This window comes from Dermochelys coriacea, chromosome 15, assembly GCF_009764565.3.
Source record: "Dermochelys coriacea isolate rDerCor1 chromosome 15, rDerCor1.pri.v4, whole genome shotgun sequence".
NCBI lineage: Eukaryota > Metazoa > Chordata > Testudines > Dermochelyidae > Dermochelys > Dermochelys coriacea.
Window position 1 is genome coordinate 12,529,712 of NC_050082.1, and position 16,509 is coordinate 12,546,220.

The following is a 16,509-nucleotide window of genomic DNA, read 5'->3' on the forward strand; positions in this document are numbered from 1 at the left end:
TTGCTGCTTATCTCATATCCACTCTGTGGAGCTTAGAGGAGGCACTCAATCTCTCTGTGCAACTCATACTCACAATGCAAAGGTAATCTGCAATGCACTAATTATATGAGAAAGTCATTAGCCCTGGGAACTGAGGGTTTAATGAATTAAGTTATCAGTAATTTGCAATAGTTACTTTTTCAAAGTAATTTTAATATGTAATAAACACAACCTGACACCCCCCACACTACAGACACGCAATGCTGACTCCCACACACACTGACACTGACATACTTACACCACACACACCAACACATCCACACCTTAAAGGAAACATACAAACCCCTGACACAGACTGAGACACACCCACTCACAAGTAACACCCATGCTCCATGCTCTCTCCCTCTCTCTCTCTCTCTCTCTCACACACACACACACACACCACGCTTACCCACTCACTTTGTGAAATCCAGTACCCACTCCAAATGACACACCCCGATTCCCCACTGACCGATACATACCAAACTGTAGTTTATTTAAAGCGTTACAAGAAAACATTGTCTTAAATAATGTCAGTCAGTCTAGGATCATGCTTATCACCACAGGGAAAAGAGAGAGCCCCTCCCAAATGGGACTCCTATCCAGTTGTGGTTCTGCACTGGGGCACACCGGGATGCTGCTCCACTCAACAAAATAAGAAAATAAAAACCAGAGTAAAATGCAAGGATCTTAATTCCAAAGCGATGAGCCATTTACAGCGGCTAATGTAATGGAATAGCTCTTCCAGAGGAAGGGACCACATAGGTAAGGGAGGGCAGCTGCTCTCCTGCCCGACTGCACTGAGTACATTCCTAGAGGGGGTTCCAAAATAGCAGCAGCACAATGACATAGTTGGACAGCATGGAAACCATAGCAGGGCACTGACTGTTCAGAACAATCAACGCATGAGATAACTTATATTTGGAACATTTTTTCTAAAAGCAAATGTCCAATGAGAAGAGCCAACTTGGTTAAAGCTTGTGCCGCATCAGGACCATTTCACAGATTACAGGGAGTAGGACAGTAACTACAAGCGAACGGGCCATTCTCTGGAGCTGTGGGAGAAGCATAGGTGGGGGACATTTGAGATTTACAGTGAAAAACACCTTCCCTCAAGAGAGAGGTCAGCGTAACAGAGTGAGCTCTGGCATACATGGCCCTGTTTCCGTCAATATCAGACCCTTCCAAGAATTCCCAGGTCACCTCTCAAAGGCCACCAGCTCAACTGAAAATAGCAACAAAAAGGACAACAAGAAAACATTAGGTTAACAGATGCAAACTGAGTAAGGCTAAGGGAGCTGGTGTAACGACACACGGAGACGAACACAGACACTTGCAGTTGTTCTCTTGTGTGCCATGAACTCGGATCTGCCTGTGTGACCCTTCCAACTCTGCTTCAGGAGCACACGCATTGCTGCATCTTCTCCATTACGTAGCGTTAGGGAAAGGGCCATGACTGTGGCTGTCCTTTCTACGGTTACTTAATGGGGTTGTCCACACTAAGTGAAGAAACCACTGCAGGGACATTGACAGGTTGGTTGTCTGGCATGTCCTTGCAATGATGTCTGCATCCACACAGCCACTATGCTTATGGCTGAACTGTTTTGGTGAGTCCACCTGTGGTACATTCTGTGACACTTTAGGCATGTGTCCCCTGGCTAGCATTCTTCTGGGAGCAGGGGCTTTTGGGTAATTTCCAAATGCAAGATACAAATGCATTGTAGGATAGAGTTAGGAAGCTGGCTGAACCAGTGCAGCTGCAATGCTTGTGACTTCCCATCCACACTTTGGAGACAGCATTGTAGAATACATTGATTCAGACAGACCCGAACTAATGCAGGAGTTGCAACCAACCAGTACAACCAGTGCTTGAAAAGCACCTGGGATGGCTGTTGAGCGGGGGCACAAGTTGTTGTATGGATGCTGCGAGATTAAACGCGTCCCAGCCTACGATTTGTTGCAACACCTCTTTGCCTACTGTAGGCAGGGCCACAAGGTGACAATACCAGAGCAAATTTTAAAGTGGTTTTCCTTACAATGTTCTTTGAGTTCTTTCATTGGGAAGAATCCTCCCCTTCACCAGCAGGCATAGGGGAACAACGGGTACTGGCTCCAGTCTGCCATGCCCCCATGGGCATGCCCCGAAGCCCCTTGAGTATTATAATCTGTGGAGAAGGGAGAATAGCTCATTGCCCTGTACTGGCTGTGGGAAGGTACCATCCATTGGCCTAGGCCTTGCTCGGTGCCATATGGATTGTACATTGGACCTCGGGCCCCTGGTTTCCCAGCAGAGTCTACAGCCATGTTGACCATCCCAGTATAGTCCTGTGGAGTAGGTAGTGAAGGGGGGAGTGTAGGCAGGTTGGTGAAACCTTCCGACAGCTGTTTGGAGTCTTGCTCGGGCACCGTAGCTATATCCACTCGGTGGGATCTGGCCCGGAATTCATTTAAAGCGAGGATGTCACGAGCGGGCGTCTGCTGTGTATCCCCAGTGTCATGGAACCTGAGCCCAGAAGGTAGAGAGAAGAGGAATGAATCAAACCTACCCCGGCATAACATTCTTGAATTAACCAACACTGTTTGTGGTTCAAAGCTTGATCCAGGGAAGTGGGGGAAGCCAACAACATGGGGCAGCTGCCTCCCCATTAAGTTTTAAACATCAGCTATCCTTCTGAAACAAGTGCACTTATTAAACTTATCTGTCTCTGTATTTGCCCTCCTGCTTATCTACCTACTTCCATCCCTGTGCCCTCTTCCTGACACTCCTGCCCCTACCTCTCTCTAACAGGAAGCACTGGGTCTCTCTCATGGATAAATATCCCATAAGGAGTCAGGCTGCAAAAGGGACAACAAGCCAGTCCTTTCCAGTAAGTATGGGGAGGACCCGGACCCAGACCCTGCCTACTACACATAAACAGCTGGGGGGTGAGATTCACCTGTATGTCTGGTAGGAGGAAGGTGTTGGCACTTGCTGCTCTCTGGCAGTTGCCTCTCTTTGGTCTGCTGGTGCTGGTGATGCTGCAGGGATTGAGTGGCTGCCATTCTGCTCTGAGACCCAGAAGGGATACCCACTGCTGACAGGAATGGAATTACTCTCTTCCTTCACCTCCACGTTCTCATCCTTCACAAAATCTGACTCACAACAGGGGAAAGAAAGAGAGAAAAAAGGAGAGGGGGAAGAGAGAAACCAGAGCTCAGTAATGGTGGGTTTGCAGTTAGATGCAGGTGGAGGTCTCCCAGACAGAACAGGAGGTCGGCGGGTTAAGGCGTTTGTAAATAGTCTAAAACGTCTAATAATTAGGAGGAAACTTCCTATGTTCCATTAATCAGAAACAAAGGGCGAGTGTTTTTCTAATCTCTCTCTCATTCTCAGTGTGAGATTCTGGAGACCGTGACAGGAAGACTAGGGATTCAGCTGGAAATCAGAGATTGAAAAGACCCATAAGGGGTCAGAGCCCCCCAAGCTGCTGCTGGTCACATGGTACTGGCTGGCTGGCTCCTCCTCCTCTCTAAACTGCACTAAAAGACAGCTACAAAGACCCTATATATTTCCCTAATATCCCTCTTCCCACAGCTGTAGCTGCCATAGCACTGTTATTAGATCATCAGCGGGAAGGGAAGCGGCTTGTGTAATCATAAGTGGGAGGGGAGGAGTTTATCAGACAATCTCTACAATATGGTTCACACCATGAACATTTTGAGCATCCCTGTTTTAAGCTATTGTGTCTGTCATCGGAAGACCCTTGCTCCGGAAGCCCTCCTGAGGCTGGCTGCAGCACAACATGCCCAACTGCCTCAGTTTCTCCTTCTGTTTGCCCATGAAAAGAACCCAGACCCTCAGAGTCCAGTTCAAAGTCTGCTTCTGCGCATAATTTATTCTTGTTCACCAGTGCACTAGTTCCCCCCAAACCTTGCAGTAAGACCATTCTCCGCAAACCCACAGTAAAGATATAAAGGTGGAACCATTTTCCCATTCCCCTCTTCAGGAAACACTTCTCCAGGTCCCTCACCCAGAGTCAACAGCAGCACTGTGTTCCCAGTTCCTGCCACAGGGCACCGCTCTCCAGGTCATCCTCCTGAGAGCAACCAGACCCCTGAATCTATCACAGCCCCCAAGTCAGGTCTCCTGCGAGCGAGCTTCTCACAGCGTTCCACTCCCCTTCTCCTGTTTAGAAAAGGTCTCTCCAGGACCAACCCCTTGTTATGGGTGTCCTCATACCAAGGACTCCCTGCAGCATTCCCACTCCCCAAGCCTCCTTGCCTGCGAGTCCTACCCTTGCTCAGGGCACGTCCCTCCATAGGGCACGTCCCATGTTTGGCCTCCCCTGACCAAGCTGGAGCTTCCCCTTTTGTGTAGGGGCCATTGTCCAAGCCTTCCGCTCGTCAGGGGTTCCCAGCAGTTCTGCTCCAGTTCTTCTCACAACTCAGCTCTCTCCCACAGGGCTCCTCTAGCTTTGTCCCAAGCAACTCTTGCCAGTGCTCCCTATCTCTGTCTGAGCCTCAGGCAGCTCTCACCCATCCCTCCTGTGTCTGATTGTGCTCTCCAGGTCTCGGACAGCTCTCACCCACCAATCTCCTCATTTCAGGACCCAGCTGCTCTCTTGTAAGCCCAACTGGGAGTCAGTTGACCAGTCACAGGTGCATTGGCCTCTTTCCTCTTGCAAGGCCAGTGTCACCCTGTGACACTGTCCATCTCCTGCCAATGTCAGGTTGTTCCCTACAGGACATTTTCTAGTCCATTGTCCAGTCTAATTGTAAAAGTTTCCAGCAATGGGGCTTTCTCCACATCCCATGGGAGACTCTTCTGCAACTGACTAGAGTGGAAGAAGATAGTTATTGTGTATTACAAATGTTTTCTTACATATTCCTCTCTGGAAAGCAACCTATACACAGTAGCATATGAATCATAACAGGGACTCCCCCTGCTGTATGCTAGATGCTCCAGTTCTTTCCCACATGAGTACAAAGATTCCTCCTTCGAATGGGGGTCCGGTCTTCCTGCTTCACACCCCTGCCCCATTTTGTGGCAGTTAATGAAGAGCCAGATCAGCCCAACAGACTATAATTTTATGTGCCTGTCCTGAGTCTGAACCCTGCAGTGGCATGTCAGAAATTGCTTAGATCAAAAAGCCAATGTAGCTGGCTCTCCATCCCTGTCACTATTCAGCGTGCTGCCCTTCCACTGTGCGTGGCGAGCAAATAGCTGCAGCTCCTCCTTACACCCGCTGGCAATCCTGCAACCTCTACTGTCCAGAGATTGGACAGTAGCTTTTCTGAGGTCCCCTTTGCTGCTCCTGCCTCCACCACCCATCCACCTGCCTCATTCCTCACCTACCTCTCCCATGCTGCTCTGCCTGTTCTCCCTTGATGCCCAGAACCCCACATCCCAGCTGCCACCATGTACTTGACCCTTATTCCTTCAGGCTATACCCCCAGCTACCACATATTTCTGCCCCTTTGCTCATGAATTAAGGTGTGAGAGTTAACATTCCGTTTCTTTTCTACTCAAAAAGCCTGCAGGGTCCTCTAAAATCCCTGCCCTTGAGGCCCAGGATTCACAGGCCTGCTGGTGAACGTGGCCCTGTTCAGAAAGAAGCTTTAGCAGAGCTGTGTTAATGCCTCTTTTCCTCCCCTTGGCATGGTCCCTGTTGGTGAGCGCCTCCCCAGGCTTGTTGTTGCCAATATTACCAGATTCTGTTTCTTCTGTCTGCTTCCTCTTCTGGCCTTTGACTGGACTAAGTTTCTGGCCTTTGGCTCGCCCTTCCCTGCAAAAAGAACAATGTCTGGAGGCAGTTCATACACAACCTTCCTACCTAGGTCCCTGTGCTAGGGACTCTGGAGCAAACACAAAACCCTATTATGTTGGGGGAAGCAGAAAGGCCAAGTACCCGTCAAAATCTGCAAAAAGAGAGGGTAGTGGTTGATGTCTCCCATGTTTTTGAAGCTGCACATTGGCTGGCAGTGCACCAACACAACAGTGGGGTTGATTTATTGGGAATGTATGTGTCCAGTGAGGTGCAATTAGTCATGCTGGCTGCCACTAGAGAATAGGGATCAGGGAGAAAGACTGAATTACCCCAGCAGGATTCAGGCACTAGGACTAATCAGTGAATGGATTATATGAGTTTTACAAAATGCTCCATGACATTGGAAAACCTCAGCGTTGGAGGTTTGAACAGTGATTTTGTGAAAACAGTCCAACATCATACATACATACCATAAAATGTTGTGGGGCTTTTGTTTGAAAGTGGGACCATTTCTGAGGGAACATGGACCCAATTAAACTCAAAAATGGTCCTATTCAGTAAAAAACAATCTTGAAATTTTCAAAATATTCTTTGGATGAAAATCAGTTTTGACCCTTTCTCCAAAACTCAAGGCATTTTCCAGGCATGAAAAAAAATCTGTAAATATTTTCATGAAAAGTTTTGATTCTAAACATCCATAGTTTCACTCCTCTCTTCTATCTGCTTTCATTTGCTCTTAAGTCTTCCTGTTATCTCATGCACTGCCCTCAGGCCTGACAGAAGTCCTCCCTTGGTGCTGGCATCCAACTTTCTCTTCACAGTAACTGGGGGGAAGGAGGAGGATGGGAGGAATCTATATCTTAGAATTAAGCTGACACCAAACAGGGGCAGCGATCTACAGCAGATCCTCTATTTCAAGTGTTCCAAACTGGGGGTCATGAGATTATTACATGGCGGGGGTCGCAAGCTGTCAGCCTCCACCCCAAACCCTGCTTCACCTCCACCATTTATAATAGTGCTAAATATTTTTAAAAAATGTTTTTAATTTATAAGAGGGTGGATCTCACTTAGAGGCTTGCTTCTGTGAAAGGGGTCATCAGTACAAAAGTTTGAGACACACTGCTCTATTTGGTCAGGAGAGTGTCTACCTTCGAGTGTTCTTCCCATGTTCCCGGAATCCCTTAGCAAATGGGTTGTTGTCAATCTTGAGTTTTGTGATCTACAAGTAGACATGAGATCCAGTATTAGAATTGAGCAGCTGCCCATGGTGCCATGTTTGGCTTGTACCACTCTGAAGCAAGATCCCTGGCACTAACAGCTGCTCTATGGATAAATATCTATCCTGTGGTCTCCATCTGAGTGCCTTGCAGCTTTCCTGTATTTATCCTCACAACCCTCTGCTTTACAGAAGAGGAAGTCAGGTGCGGAGAGAATAAGTGACTTGGGCAAGTTCACTCAGGAAGTCTGTGGCAGAGCAAGCAACTGAATCTGGGTCTCCCAGGTGCCAGATGAGTGCCTACCCACTGGTTATCTTTTCTCTCTACATTAATTTAAAATTTAATTTCAATTTCAAATTCAATTTAAGCAGCAATAAAGGCCTCACTTTAAGTCATCAGATACAATAAATTCAGAGCCTGCAAAGCACTAAAACACCAGCGCTAGAGACCCATGCAATACTGTACTCAAATTGCTGGAGAAATGTCCCTCCATCTCCAGCTGATAGAGACTTCTCTACAGGAGGTGCACAGGTGACAAGGGGTGACAGGGGTACTTGTGGGTCACAAAGGGCGTGGAGGATCTTTTCCCTTGGGAGCAGGTTCTGGTGTTAGGACAGGGTATTTCCGAGGAAGCGGAAGGCTGGTCTCATACACTCTACCTGCTCATTTTGATAGGCAGTGACAGAGGTGAAGACAGTCTCAGGGAAGCTGAACATCTGAAAGATGCTCCAGCGGGCACTGAACAGGTCATCTGCCTGAACGATGTGGAAGCGAGGCTTGTAGCGGTGCATGGAGTGAAGGATGATCTGGTGGAGAGGGAGAGAGGAAGAATTCCATTTGCATCTTGGCTCAGTAGGCTCGCTATTACCATATTCTGTAGTTGCCAACCACCCCTCAACAGTGACCAAGTCTTCTCTGTGATCATTCAGGCTCCATCGGTTTTTAGTCATGGGTGTTTTCTGAGGGAACCCAAGAACTGGGGTCTCCCCGCATATTCCAGCAAGTGGCAGCATAAACCAAGCCCATCTCTGGAAGCTGGTGAAAGGGGGAATATTGCACATTCTGAGTAGGGTGCCTCCATCTTCTAGTTGCACGAATAGGGCAATAAACCTCGTGGCCTTGCAGTGGGGGTAACACAGTGTGGAAGGAAAGAAGTTTTAGCCTTCCTCCACTTAGACCTGCTACCATATCCTGAGTCAATGCTTTGAGTCATCAAGAGCCACCAAACCTATGGGGCTGTAGTCAATAGGCTGAAGAGTCTGTACTGCCTACAGATACCCTGGCCCTGCAGCACAAACCCTCCCACAGAGATGTCATACTGCACATTTCTCATGTGTACAAAGGGAGTTTTCATGTAAGTTTCCAAATTACGTAATCTCTCATGACACTGACATTCTATTTGGAACTGAATCCCCCTTCCCGCAAATTCCTAGATAACAAGTTCCAGGGATCAGAGATAAACCCAGCTCCCATCTTACGTGTCCGTGTTGATCCAGGGTATTGTTGGTGAGCTTCAGCTTTTGGAAGGAGACAGGTTCTTTCATCCAGTGGCTGCCGGGAGCTGGAGAGTCTGGATGGATGTATGTACGACAGGGGAGCTGTGGCTCTGCTTTTCCAGCAACTTCCCACTGATCCTTATTCCACTGGGGAAGGCAAAGCAGGAAATTCTGTATCAAAGCAACCATGACTCCAACGCCTTTGCTTCAATGCTTAAGGCTGTGGAGCAGCAGTGCCCAAACTTTTCCTGGCTTTCCCCCCCCCCCAGTAACGGAGTCTGTCTGCATCCCGCCTCCATTATTGCACAGCCAAGGCTTCCTCAGCAGAGGAGCTTGGGCTGAAGGCAAAGCTGGGGGCAGAACTGGGGACGAGGGAAAAGCTGGCTTGGGGGCAGAGGGGGAATGAGAGCTAAGCTAGGCTGGAGGCAGAGTGGAGCTGCAGCTGCAGGTGGGGCCTGAACAGAGCCGCGGCTGAGGCTGGAGCTGGGCTGGGGCAGAGTGGGGCTTGGTGGCACTCCCTCCCTGCCCCCCATCGGGGTTGGGCATGGGCCTAGCCATGTACCCTGCTGAATATGCCTCCTATGGGGGTGCATCCCACAGTTTGGGGATCACTGCTGTGGAGATCTCTGACACCAGAGCATTACTGACTGCTGCAACAGAGGCACTATATAATGCTCCCATGTCAGTGTCCAAGTTCAGGCCCCAGTCGCTCGCTCTCTCTCTCCTGCCTTCAAAGCACCTTGCAAACATTAAGTAACTAACAGCTGCATGGTTATTTTGTCTGTGATTCAAAATGAAATTTGCAGAGTTTACAAATTAAAAAAAAAAGGGTTATTTTGCTAGCGGCTAGCTGAATCTAGCCGCAGTGCTGGCAAATGGCGGCTGATTCAAAGAGAAGCATAAATCCTCCAGAGACCATCTAATGTGCAGTGCTCTGTGGGGCATTTATTCCTAACCCGGGCTGGTGAGCAACTAGTGGTTGGAGCATACAGATGGGTTTGTCCTGTGCAGGGGGCCAGGACACCCATTTAAGATGTATGATGGCTTCAGTGGTACCTAGGCTTTAAACTGGGTTGATTTCACTAAGCAGAAAGAATAACTTTTTTAAAGTATTTACCTTGTACCTGAAATTGTCCATCGGCACAAAATCCACTAGCATGAGGTATTTAGCATAAGGGATCAAGCCAGTGACTTTGACTTTGCACTGCGGAAACATTCGTCTGAAGAAGAAATAAATTCGATATTATAAAAAGTATTTGGGTTTCCTTTAATGGCCCAGTCAGGTATTACGTCTTGGTTGCTCTCTGTCAGGTAAACTGCTGGTGAGAACAGCACTAGTATATACCAGCTGTGAGCATTTTTACCAGCCTATTGTCTAATTCAGTTCCGAGCAGGTCTAGATGACACAGTGATTAAAAGGCCAGCAGTTTCAGGTGGCCTGTCTATTCTAGTGCTCCTACTGTTACAACCCCCATAATGCAGCAGTGGGAAATTTAAGAACAAGTTAGTGTAGCCCAGGTTTCAGGCTTACACTGTTTTTAGTTCTGGTGCAACTGTAGCAGAGATGGAAAACAGCTTAGAAACAGTTCTGTGTAGGTGGCATCCATTTGAAAAATCTATCTAGCTCTCTCCTAGCAAGTCCCCACACCTCCATTCCTCTTTGTGACCCGGAAAGAGTCTTTAGCCCCTACGCTGTGAGGACTTGTCTCCCAGTTCTCCCTACCCACTGAAGATCCTGTGTCAGGTCTCAGAGGCTCTGGCACCCTCTCTGCTGGCTTCTTCTTGCACAATGAATTAAAATTTCACATACATTCTGGAGCTTACAGCTAAAGTATCATGCACTCCAGGGCATTGCAGGATTTCAATTTAAGAGCAGCCTGGACCCCAGATCCTGTCTTTTCCTTGCCTTGTTCCTGTTCATAGACACAGAACGAATGCCATACATTCAGTCTCATCTTCCTTTGCAGTGTCCATCTTGAATGTCAAGTCCCCACGCTGGCCATCAAGAACATCCCAAGTCTTTAGTCTATCAACGTGCCCCAGACTAGCTTTTTGTCTATTATATTCAAATGATTTGCCTGCAATGCAACATCAATATGTGCTCATGAGGCAAATGGGATCTAATACGCAATCCTTGTGTGCCAGCTTCACAGCAACGGGGAGGGGACACTGAAACTGCTACATACAGGAGCTACCGAATGGTTTTTTCAGGGCACCAGGCCATGCTTAAATTGTGCCAGGGCTGAGCCCTGGCATCTATGGGCTTGTCACGTCAGTTATAAAAATAAAAAATTGCATGAGCCCCAGCACCTAATTGCTTGAGCCCCGGCACCTCTTTTGTTAAAAAATTAAGCACTGGCACCAGACACTCAGTGACCTGGGTGATATTCCTAATTCAGAGTTTATGAGCCTTCAGTAAACCCTGATGCAGCACTTGTTCTGCAAGGAACTGGGAAAGGGAAGGAGAAGGGTAACAATATAATCAGCTTAAAAAGCAGCCTAAGAGTGGCCTTTCCAAAAATGATATCGTAGGAAAGTTCTGGAATGCAGTTTGCAGGGAGAGGGCATACACTGGCCTTCCTTACCTGCCAGACTTGGTGATGATCATCTCAGTTCCTACTTGATGAAACTGCACCCAGAGGTCCATGTCTTCTAGGGTAACCACAATGGAGCTCTGAGGGTAAGGCTCCAGGCTGGAGGAAGGAAGTGCATCACACTGAGCTTTCACATCTACCAGGAGAGAGTAAAAAGGATATCTCAAACAGTGAGGAGGAATGTCAACATGAAATAGCACCATAATGCTTCAGGAGACACAGCTTTGGGAATCAGCATCAATACCACTTCCTTTCAGTGTCAGTGCCTGAAAATGTCCAGTTGTAGAGTTTCACATGCTGATGTAGTAGATTGGTCCAGTGTACGTCGTCACCACTACACCTAGTGACTGGCCTCCCAGAACTATTCAACCCACTACATCACAGTTTATGGAGCTTTCCTTTAGTTCCGATAGTAGAAACCTATGTTTTTAGTGCTGTAGATGCCTGGTTTATTCCCACTAACAACGGTGGAGTCTCTGTGTGGTGTGTGGTCACAACGGGCTACACTGAAATAACTTGCCTGCAAAAACCTTTGGCTATCCTGGCTCAGTAAACAGACAGGTTGCCTGTTGAAGATGTTTTTCAGGGGGCAATATCCTCACTGGGAGATTTAGGCTCCGTACATTGGGGTAGTCAATTGGCAAACTGCAGGCCAAATCCGGACCACCAGATGCTATTATGCAAAATATTTTTATTTACTTATTTTTACCTTTATTGTTATTGCTGTGTGAAAAATGTTTCTCTAAAGTCTGGACCTTGACAATACTTGGACCAAGAAATTTGGACCTTGACTAGAAATAATTGACTATCCCCACCATACATCATGCTAAGTTTACTTGTTCTATTCAGTACTCAGACGAGGATCCACAATACTGTACATTTCCCTCTACCAGTGTTCTTATGTAATCACGGTCACACAAAATATTTTATAGGGAGAGAGTAAATTGAAAACTAAGAAAAATGGGAAGATTTTAAGTGGCATGGAGGGGAAGGGGAGAGAATCCTGGATCAATGGGGCAGAACAAGTGACATAAGCAATCCCAGAGGACAGTGAAAAAAGGACAGATAGAAGATCCAAACCTGAGGAATAAAGTTGGTAGATAGACAAGAGATCAGAGAGGGAGGGCGGAGCTAGACCATGGAAGGCCATTTTGAAATGTATTTGCTAGGGCTAGGAAGTCAGTTAAAAGGGTGGAGAATGGTCCCATGTGCAATACAACTACAATCATGCCAGGGGAGTCATTCGCCATATGACTCCATTTTATAGTGCAGTCAGGGATTAACTATGTTCCTGAGCCATATGGACTTCTGAGCAGGCATCTATACCATAGATGGGGTCCTATTCTTACAGAAAGTTCTAAATTCAGGTGAGTGACAAGAAAGCCAGAGATATGGACTTCACAGAGACTGAGAGGCAGTCAAATAGGCAAGAAGCAAAGGGATCACTGAGTAATTCCCTTTGAATTTTCTTAATAGCGACCTCAAATCATGCAAACACTTTTGGGAAGGTATGGCACAACTCATATTTTCAAAGAGACAAAAGTTGGTTGCTTTTTCCCTTCCTATATTTCAGCCCAAACACCTGGGAGAGCATGTCTGGACCTGATGGTTTCCCATGTAAAGTAACTTTGGGATGTGAAATGTCTTTTTGGTCTTTGCAGAAGTGCTAGTTTACCTTCTAAATTATATGTACCTCATGGCTAGTTTTTGGATGAAGGAATGTTTTGCTCAGTATTTGTACACTGTGGAAAAATAAAGCTCACTTGCTTGCCATGAAATGAAATTTTAATTTTTCACCATAACCTTGTTTCATTTGGGGATGTTCTCCCCACACTGGTCTGACATACACTCTAATTCCTGTTGTTCTGAGGGACCTGGTAATGATACAATAGTGCCCAATATTGTTAGGGAATGTTTTGGCCTTGCAGAGTATAGTGAATTCAACTGTGCTTTAAACTTTGTTCCTCAACTGTATAACAACCCTAAGTACAAGGCTGTCACACAGTTTGGAAACAGTTAAAACATGATTCAGCTCGTTTACACGATAAGACCAAAACACATTTTAGTCATGTCAAAGGCTACTGTGGTGAAATGTGATCCCCCATCACAGTAATTATAAATGTTATTAAAGCCAATTTTAAAATTATATAATACACAGGTTAATACACTGTAGACAGGATCACTAATGCTATCTGATGAAGTCTGGACCCAAAGCCCAATTCCATTTCTTGGTCTAAAACCTGACCACACTGAAGTTAGTGGCAAAACCCCCATTGGTTTCTGGTGTGTCAGGGTTTGGCCCATGGTCCTATGTTAATGTTGGTATTAATCAAATATTTGTGACTCTTCATTTGAAGGTATTCAGAACAGCAATGCTGTCATCAGGTTAACAAAAGCAGGTCCACTTTTGCTTAACAGAGAGTGATACATTATCAGCCATCCACAGCCATTTATTTTAACAGGGGATTGTCTCAGCCTGCATCAGGTCCTATATAGAAACAAGGGAATTTGTCACCTCATTACAACTTTCCTGAGCAACATCTTTAAACAAATACACATGGAAAGTAGCCAATTATTTCCAGGGAAAGCAGACCTTTCAGGATACATCTTTCCATGCAAGAAGCCCAGTACAAACCAAACAGGTTGTTTCCACAAGATTAGGATACAAACACCATTTAAACACAATTCTGACAGTTTGCAAAGGCCTTTAGGTGTATAAAAAAAAAGGGGGGGGGGCCCTCCACCTTTAGACTTTTCCTGCTTTGATCCAACATTAATGAACTGGCTAAGAAGTGACACCTAATTGGTTCACCAACATTAGCCTGTTAACATCTTCTTACTAAGGCTTTTCTCATATCCTCTAGCAGAGACATGAAAGCTGCAATGAGATTGTGCATTTTGTTGTTCAGTGCAGAGCACAAATTAAAAGGAATTACAATAAAATTGGGCTGATTTTCAACAAGCCACTGTCCAGAAACAGATGCGTGCAAACAGATTGGATTGAATTTATAGATTACATATGATAGGTAATACTAATTCCTTTCCCCAACTGTATTCTACAGTTAGCATTTTTGTAAACAAATTCAAGCAAATGAGATACTGGGAAAAATTCTGAAAGTCCTTACTCATGGAAGACATATGGTGAAGTCAATGGGAATTAAACGCAGTGAGAGTTTTGCCTCAATAACAACTGAATTAAAAATCAAATACAGATCTCAGAATCAGGCTCCATAGGAATGAACCCACAATGAGTGAAATACTGTAGAAAACAGCAGCATGGCCATATTTATAATCAGCATTGGGGCAAAGATTTTAAAAGGTAAAACATTATTTTGGCGTCTCAATTTTTGGGTACCCAAACTTGAGATACCTGAAAGGGGCAGGAGTTTCAGAGACAGGGTGGGTCTACGCTTGGATCTGGATCTGAATCACGATAGATTCTTCTGATGGATCCACATAGTGACCCAATGAGTTCAATGGGGCTCCACACAAGCACAGGGGCTGCTGATGCAGAGCTATTTGCAGGATCTAGCCTCCAGTCCGATTTTGCAAAACCAAAGCCACCATGTTTTTGCCCATCTCTAATCAGCAAACAGCCAAACATTTATTGTGATCACTCTTCTTACAGTGTGTACGATAAAGCCCATTGTTTCATGTTCTCTGTGTGTGTATATAAATCTCCCCACTGTATTTTCCACCAAATGCATCCGATGAAGTGAGCTGTAGCTCACGAAAGCTTATACTCAAATAAATTTGTTAGTCTCTAAGGTGCCACAAGTACTCTTTCTTTTTGAGATCAGAATCTGGCCCTTGTTCTCCCAGTGCTGACCTGCCATTACACACAATCTGTTTACATCACAATTAGAGAGATTTTACAGGGTGTTGTTAAAAAGGACTGATGAACAGAAATAAAAAAAAGTACGTAAATAAAAATCCTTGGCAATCAATACAAGACACAACATGTTGCCCCCCAGGGAATGAAAGCTTATGGAGATCATGACATATGCTTGCCTGGTGCTTTCATTCTTGGAAGGCAGAGAAAATCCAAAACCAAGCTGACTGTGTAATACGAATCAGAAATGTCTTTATCCCCTTAACAACATAATATACAAATATTTTAGATTCCTATCGGGCCTTTCATCCCAAAGGAACCCAACGTGTTTCACAAATTGGACACACAACATCAGCAACCCTCTGCATATGCTCACACTGTACAAGTCAATGGTGACTGGGGAATTTTGGGCAAAGACATTGAGGCAAACCCCTACTAGTCTTACAAAAAGTGACAGGAGATTTCAAATGTCCACAGGGAGCAGACATAACCTCAGTTTGTCCTCTGCTCCTGTGGGATGGTTTAGAAAACTCAATATTACCCACAAATGCTGATGACCCAGTGAGTAATGCTTCTTCCCCTCCATCTAAAAAAAATTGTAGCCCACCTCTACCACAATTCTAGATCACCCCGCATACTAAGACATGGAAGAGTCACCTACCAGGTAAAGCTTGCATTTTTCCATGTACTGTGAAGCCAGAAAGGTTGCGAAAGTCACTGCAGGAGAGAGATCCACCAGAACTCTTATATCATGAAAACCAAAACAGTCCAGTTCAAAATCAGAAGGCTTGATTTCCCAAAGAAAGCGAGCCCCCTTCTGTGATCCAGTGTCAAGAGTGACTGGGGCTTGGATGGGACTCCAAGCTAAGCTAGCCAAGGTGAGTTCCTGTTTTATGGAGGCTAATGAGCTGGGAGGAGCTTCTCCCTAGGGCTGTCCCCTTGCAGTCCTTTGATGTCCAAAGGGACAAAGAGAGGAAGGATTTGCAGCAATGGCTGGGGCTGAGGGAAGAAAATCAAAGAGAATTAACATGGCTTTGACATACAGGAAACCCTACAGGGGAAATGCACCTTGATTTACTGCTAACACACTTTTAAACAAATAGAGACAAGAGCAAAAATGCCAGCTGAAGATGTACCTACAAAAATAACTTAATTGCAGACAACAGAGGAGATTTCCCTCTGGCAGTTTTGGGGTTTTGATAAAACTTTCATCTCCCAAATAGATTTCTGCATTCCAAACACAGAGCTTGTGGTTTCATTTAACTGTTGAAACTGTGGACTGTATCAATTCAGGAAGACAATGATTTTTAAAAAGCTGATTCCCTTAAGATGAATGAAATAACTGTCTGATGTAACCTTTCACTCTCATAACACATTACTGAAATATCCCTTTTCTTTTGTCAGTAGAGGTCTTCAACCCCATTGGTATTTGACCTCAGCAGAAATTCAAGGGAACACCAAAGCGTTACCTACTGACTATATCTGTCCCTTCAACTGGGCTCGGCAGTATAATTTATTTTCTTTTTTATCACGTCAATTTTCTTTTGCATTGTACCCATTGATACAACAGAAATGTATTCTCTTTGGACAAATCCTGATGCTCTT

At 45.6% G+C, this 16,509-nt stretch overlaps 1 protein-coding gene across 1 annotated transcript; it reads right to left on the reverse strand.

Annotated features, from left to right (window-relative positions):
- Positions 1–486: 486 nt before the first annotated feature.
- On the reverse strand, positions 487–15,581 carry LOC119843711 (T-box-containing protein TBX6L-like). Its single transcript, XM_038373469.2, has 10 exons — positions 15,566–15,581; positions 11,064–11,208; positions 9,596–9,698; positions 8,461–8,625; positions 7,642–7,788; positions 6,914–6,984; positions 5,707–5,783; positions 5,459–5,473; positions 2,955–3,150; positions 487–2,521 (listed from the first exon to the last, which is right to left on the reverse strand). Exons 1-10 carry the CDS (start codon positions 15,579–15,581, stop codon positions 2,095–2,097), a joined length of 1,362 nt encoding a protein of 453 aa, XP_038229397.1. The 3' UTR covers positions 487–2,094.
- Between the last annotated feature and the right edge of the window lie 928 nt (positions 15,582–16,509).

Excerpts from the sequence above, each read along its gene's own strand:
- LOC119843711 (XM_038373469.2), bottom strand. Across the intron at positions 9,699-11,063 it reads ATCATCACCAAGTCTGGCAG|ACGAATGTTTCCGCAGTGCA; the intron begins GTAAGGAAGGCC and ends TTTCTTCTTCAG. Across the intron at positions 6,985-7,641 it reads CTGCCTATCAAAATGAGCAG|ATCACAAAACTCAAGATTGA; the intron begins GTAGAGTGTATG and ends GTCTACTTGTAG.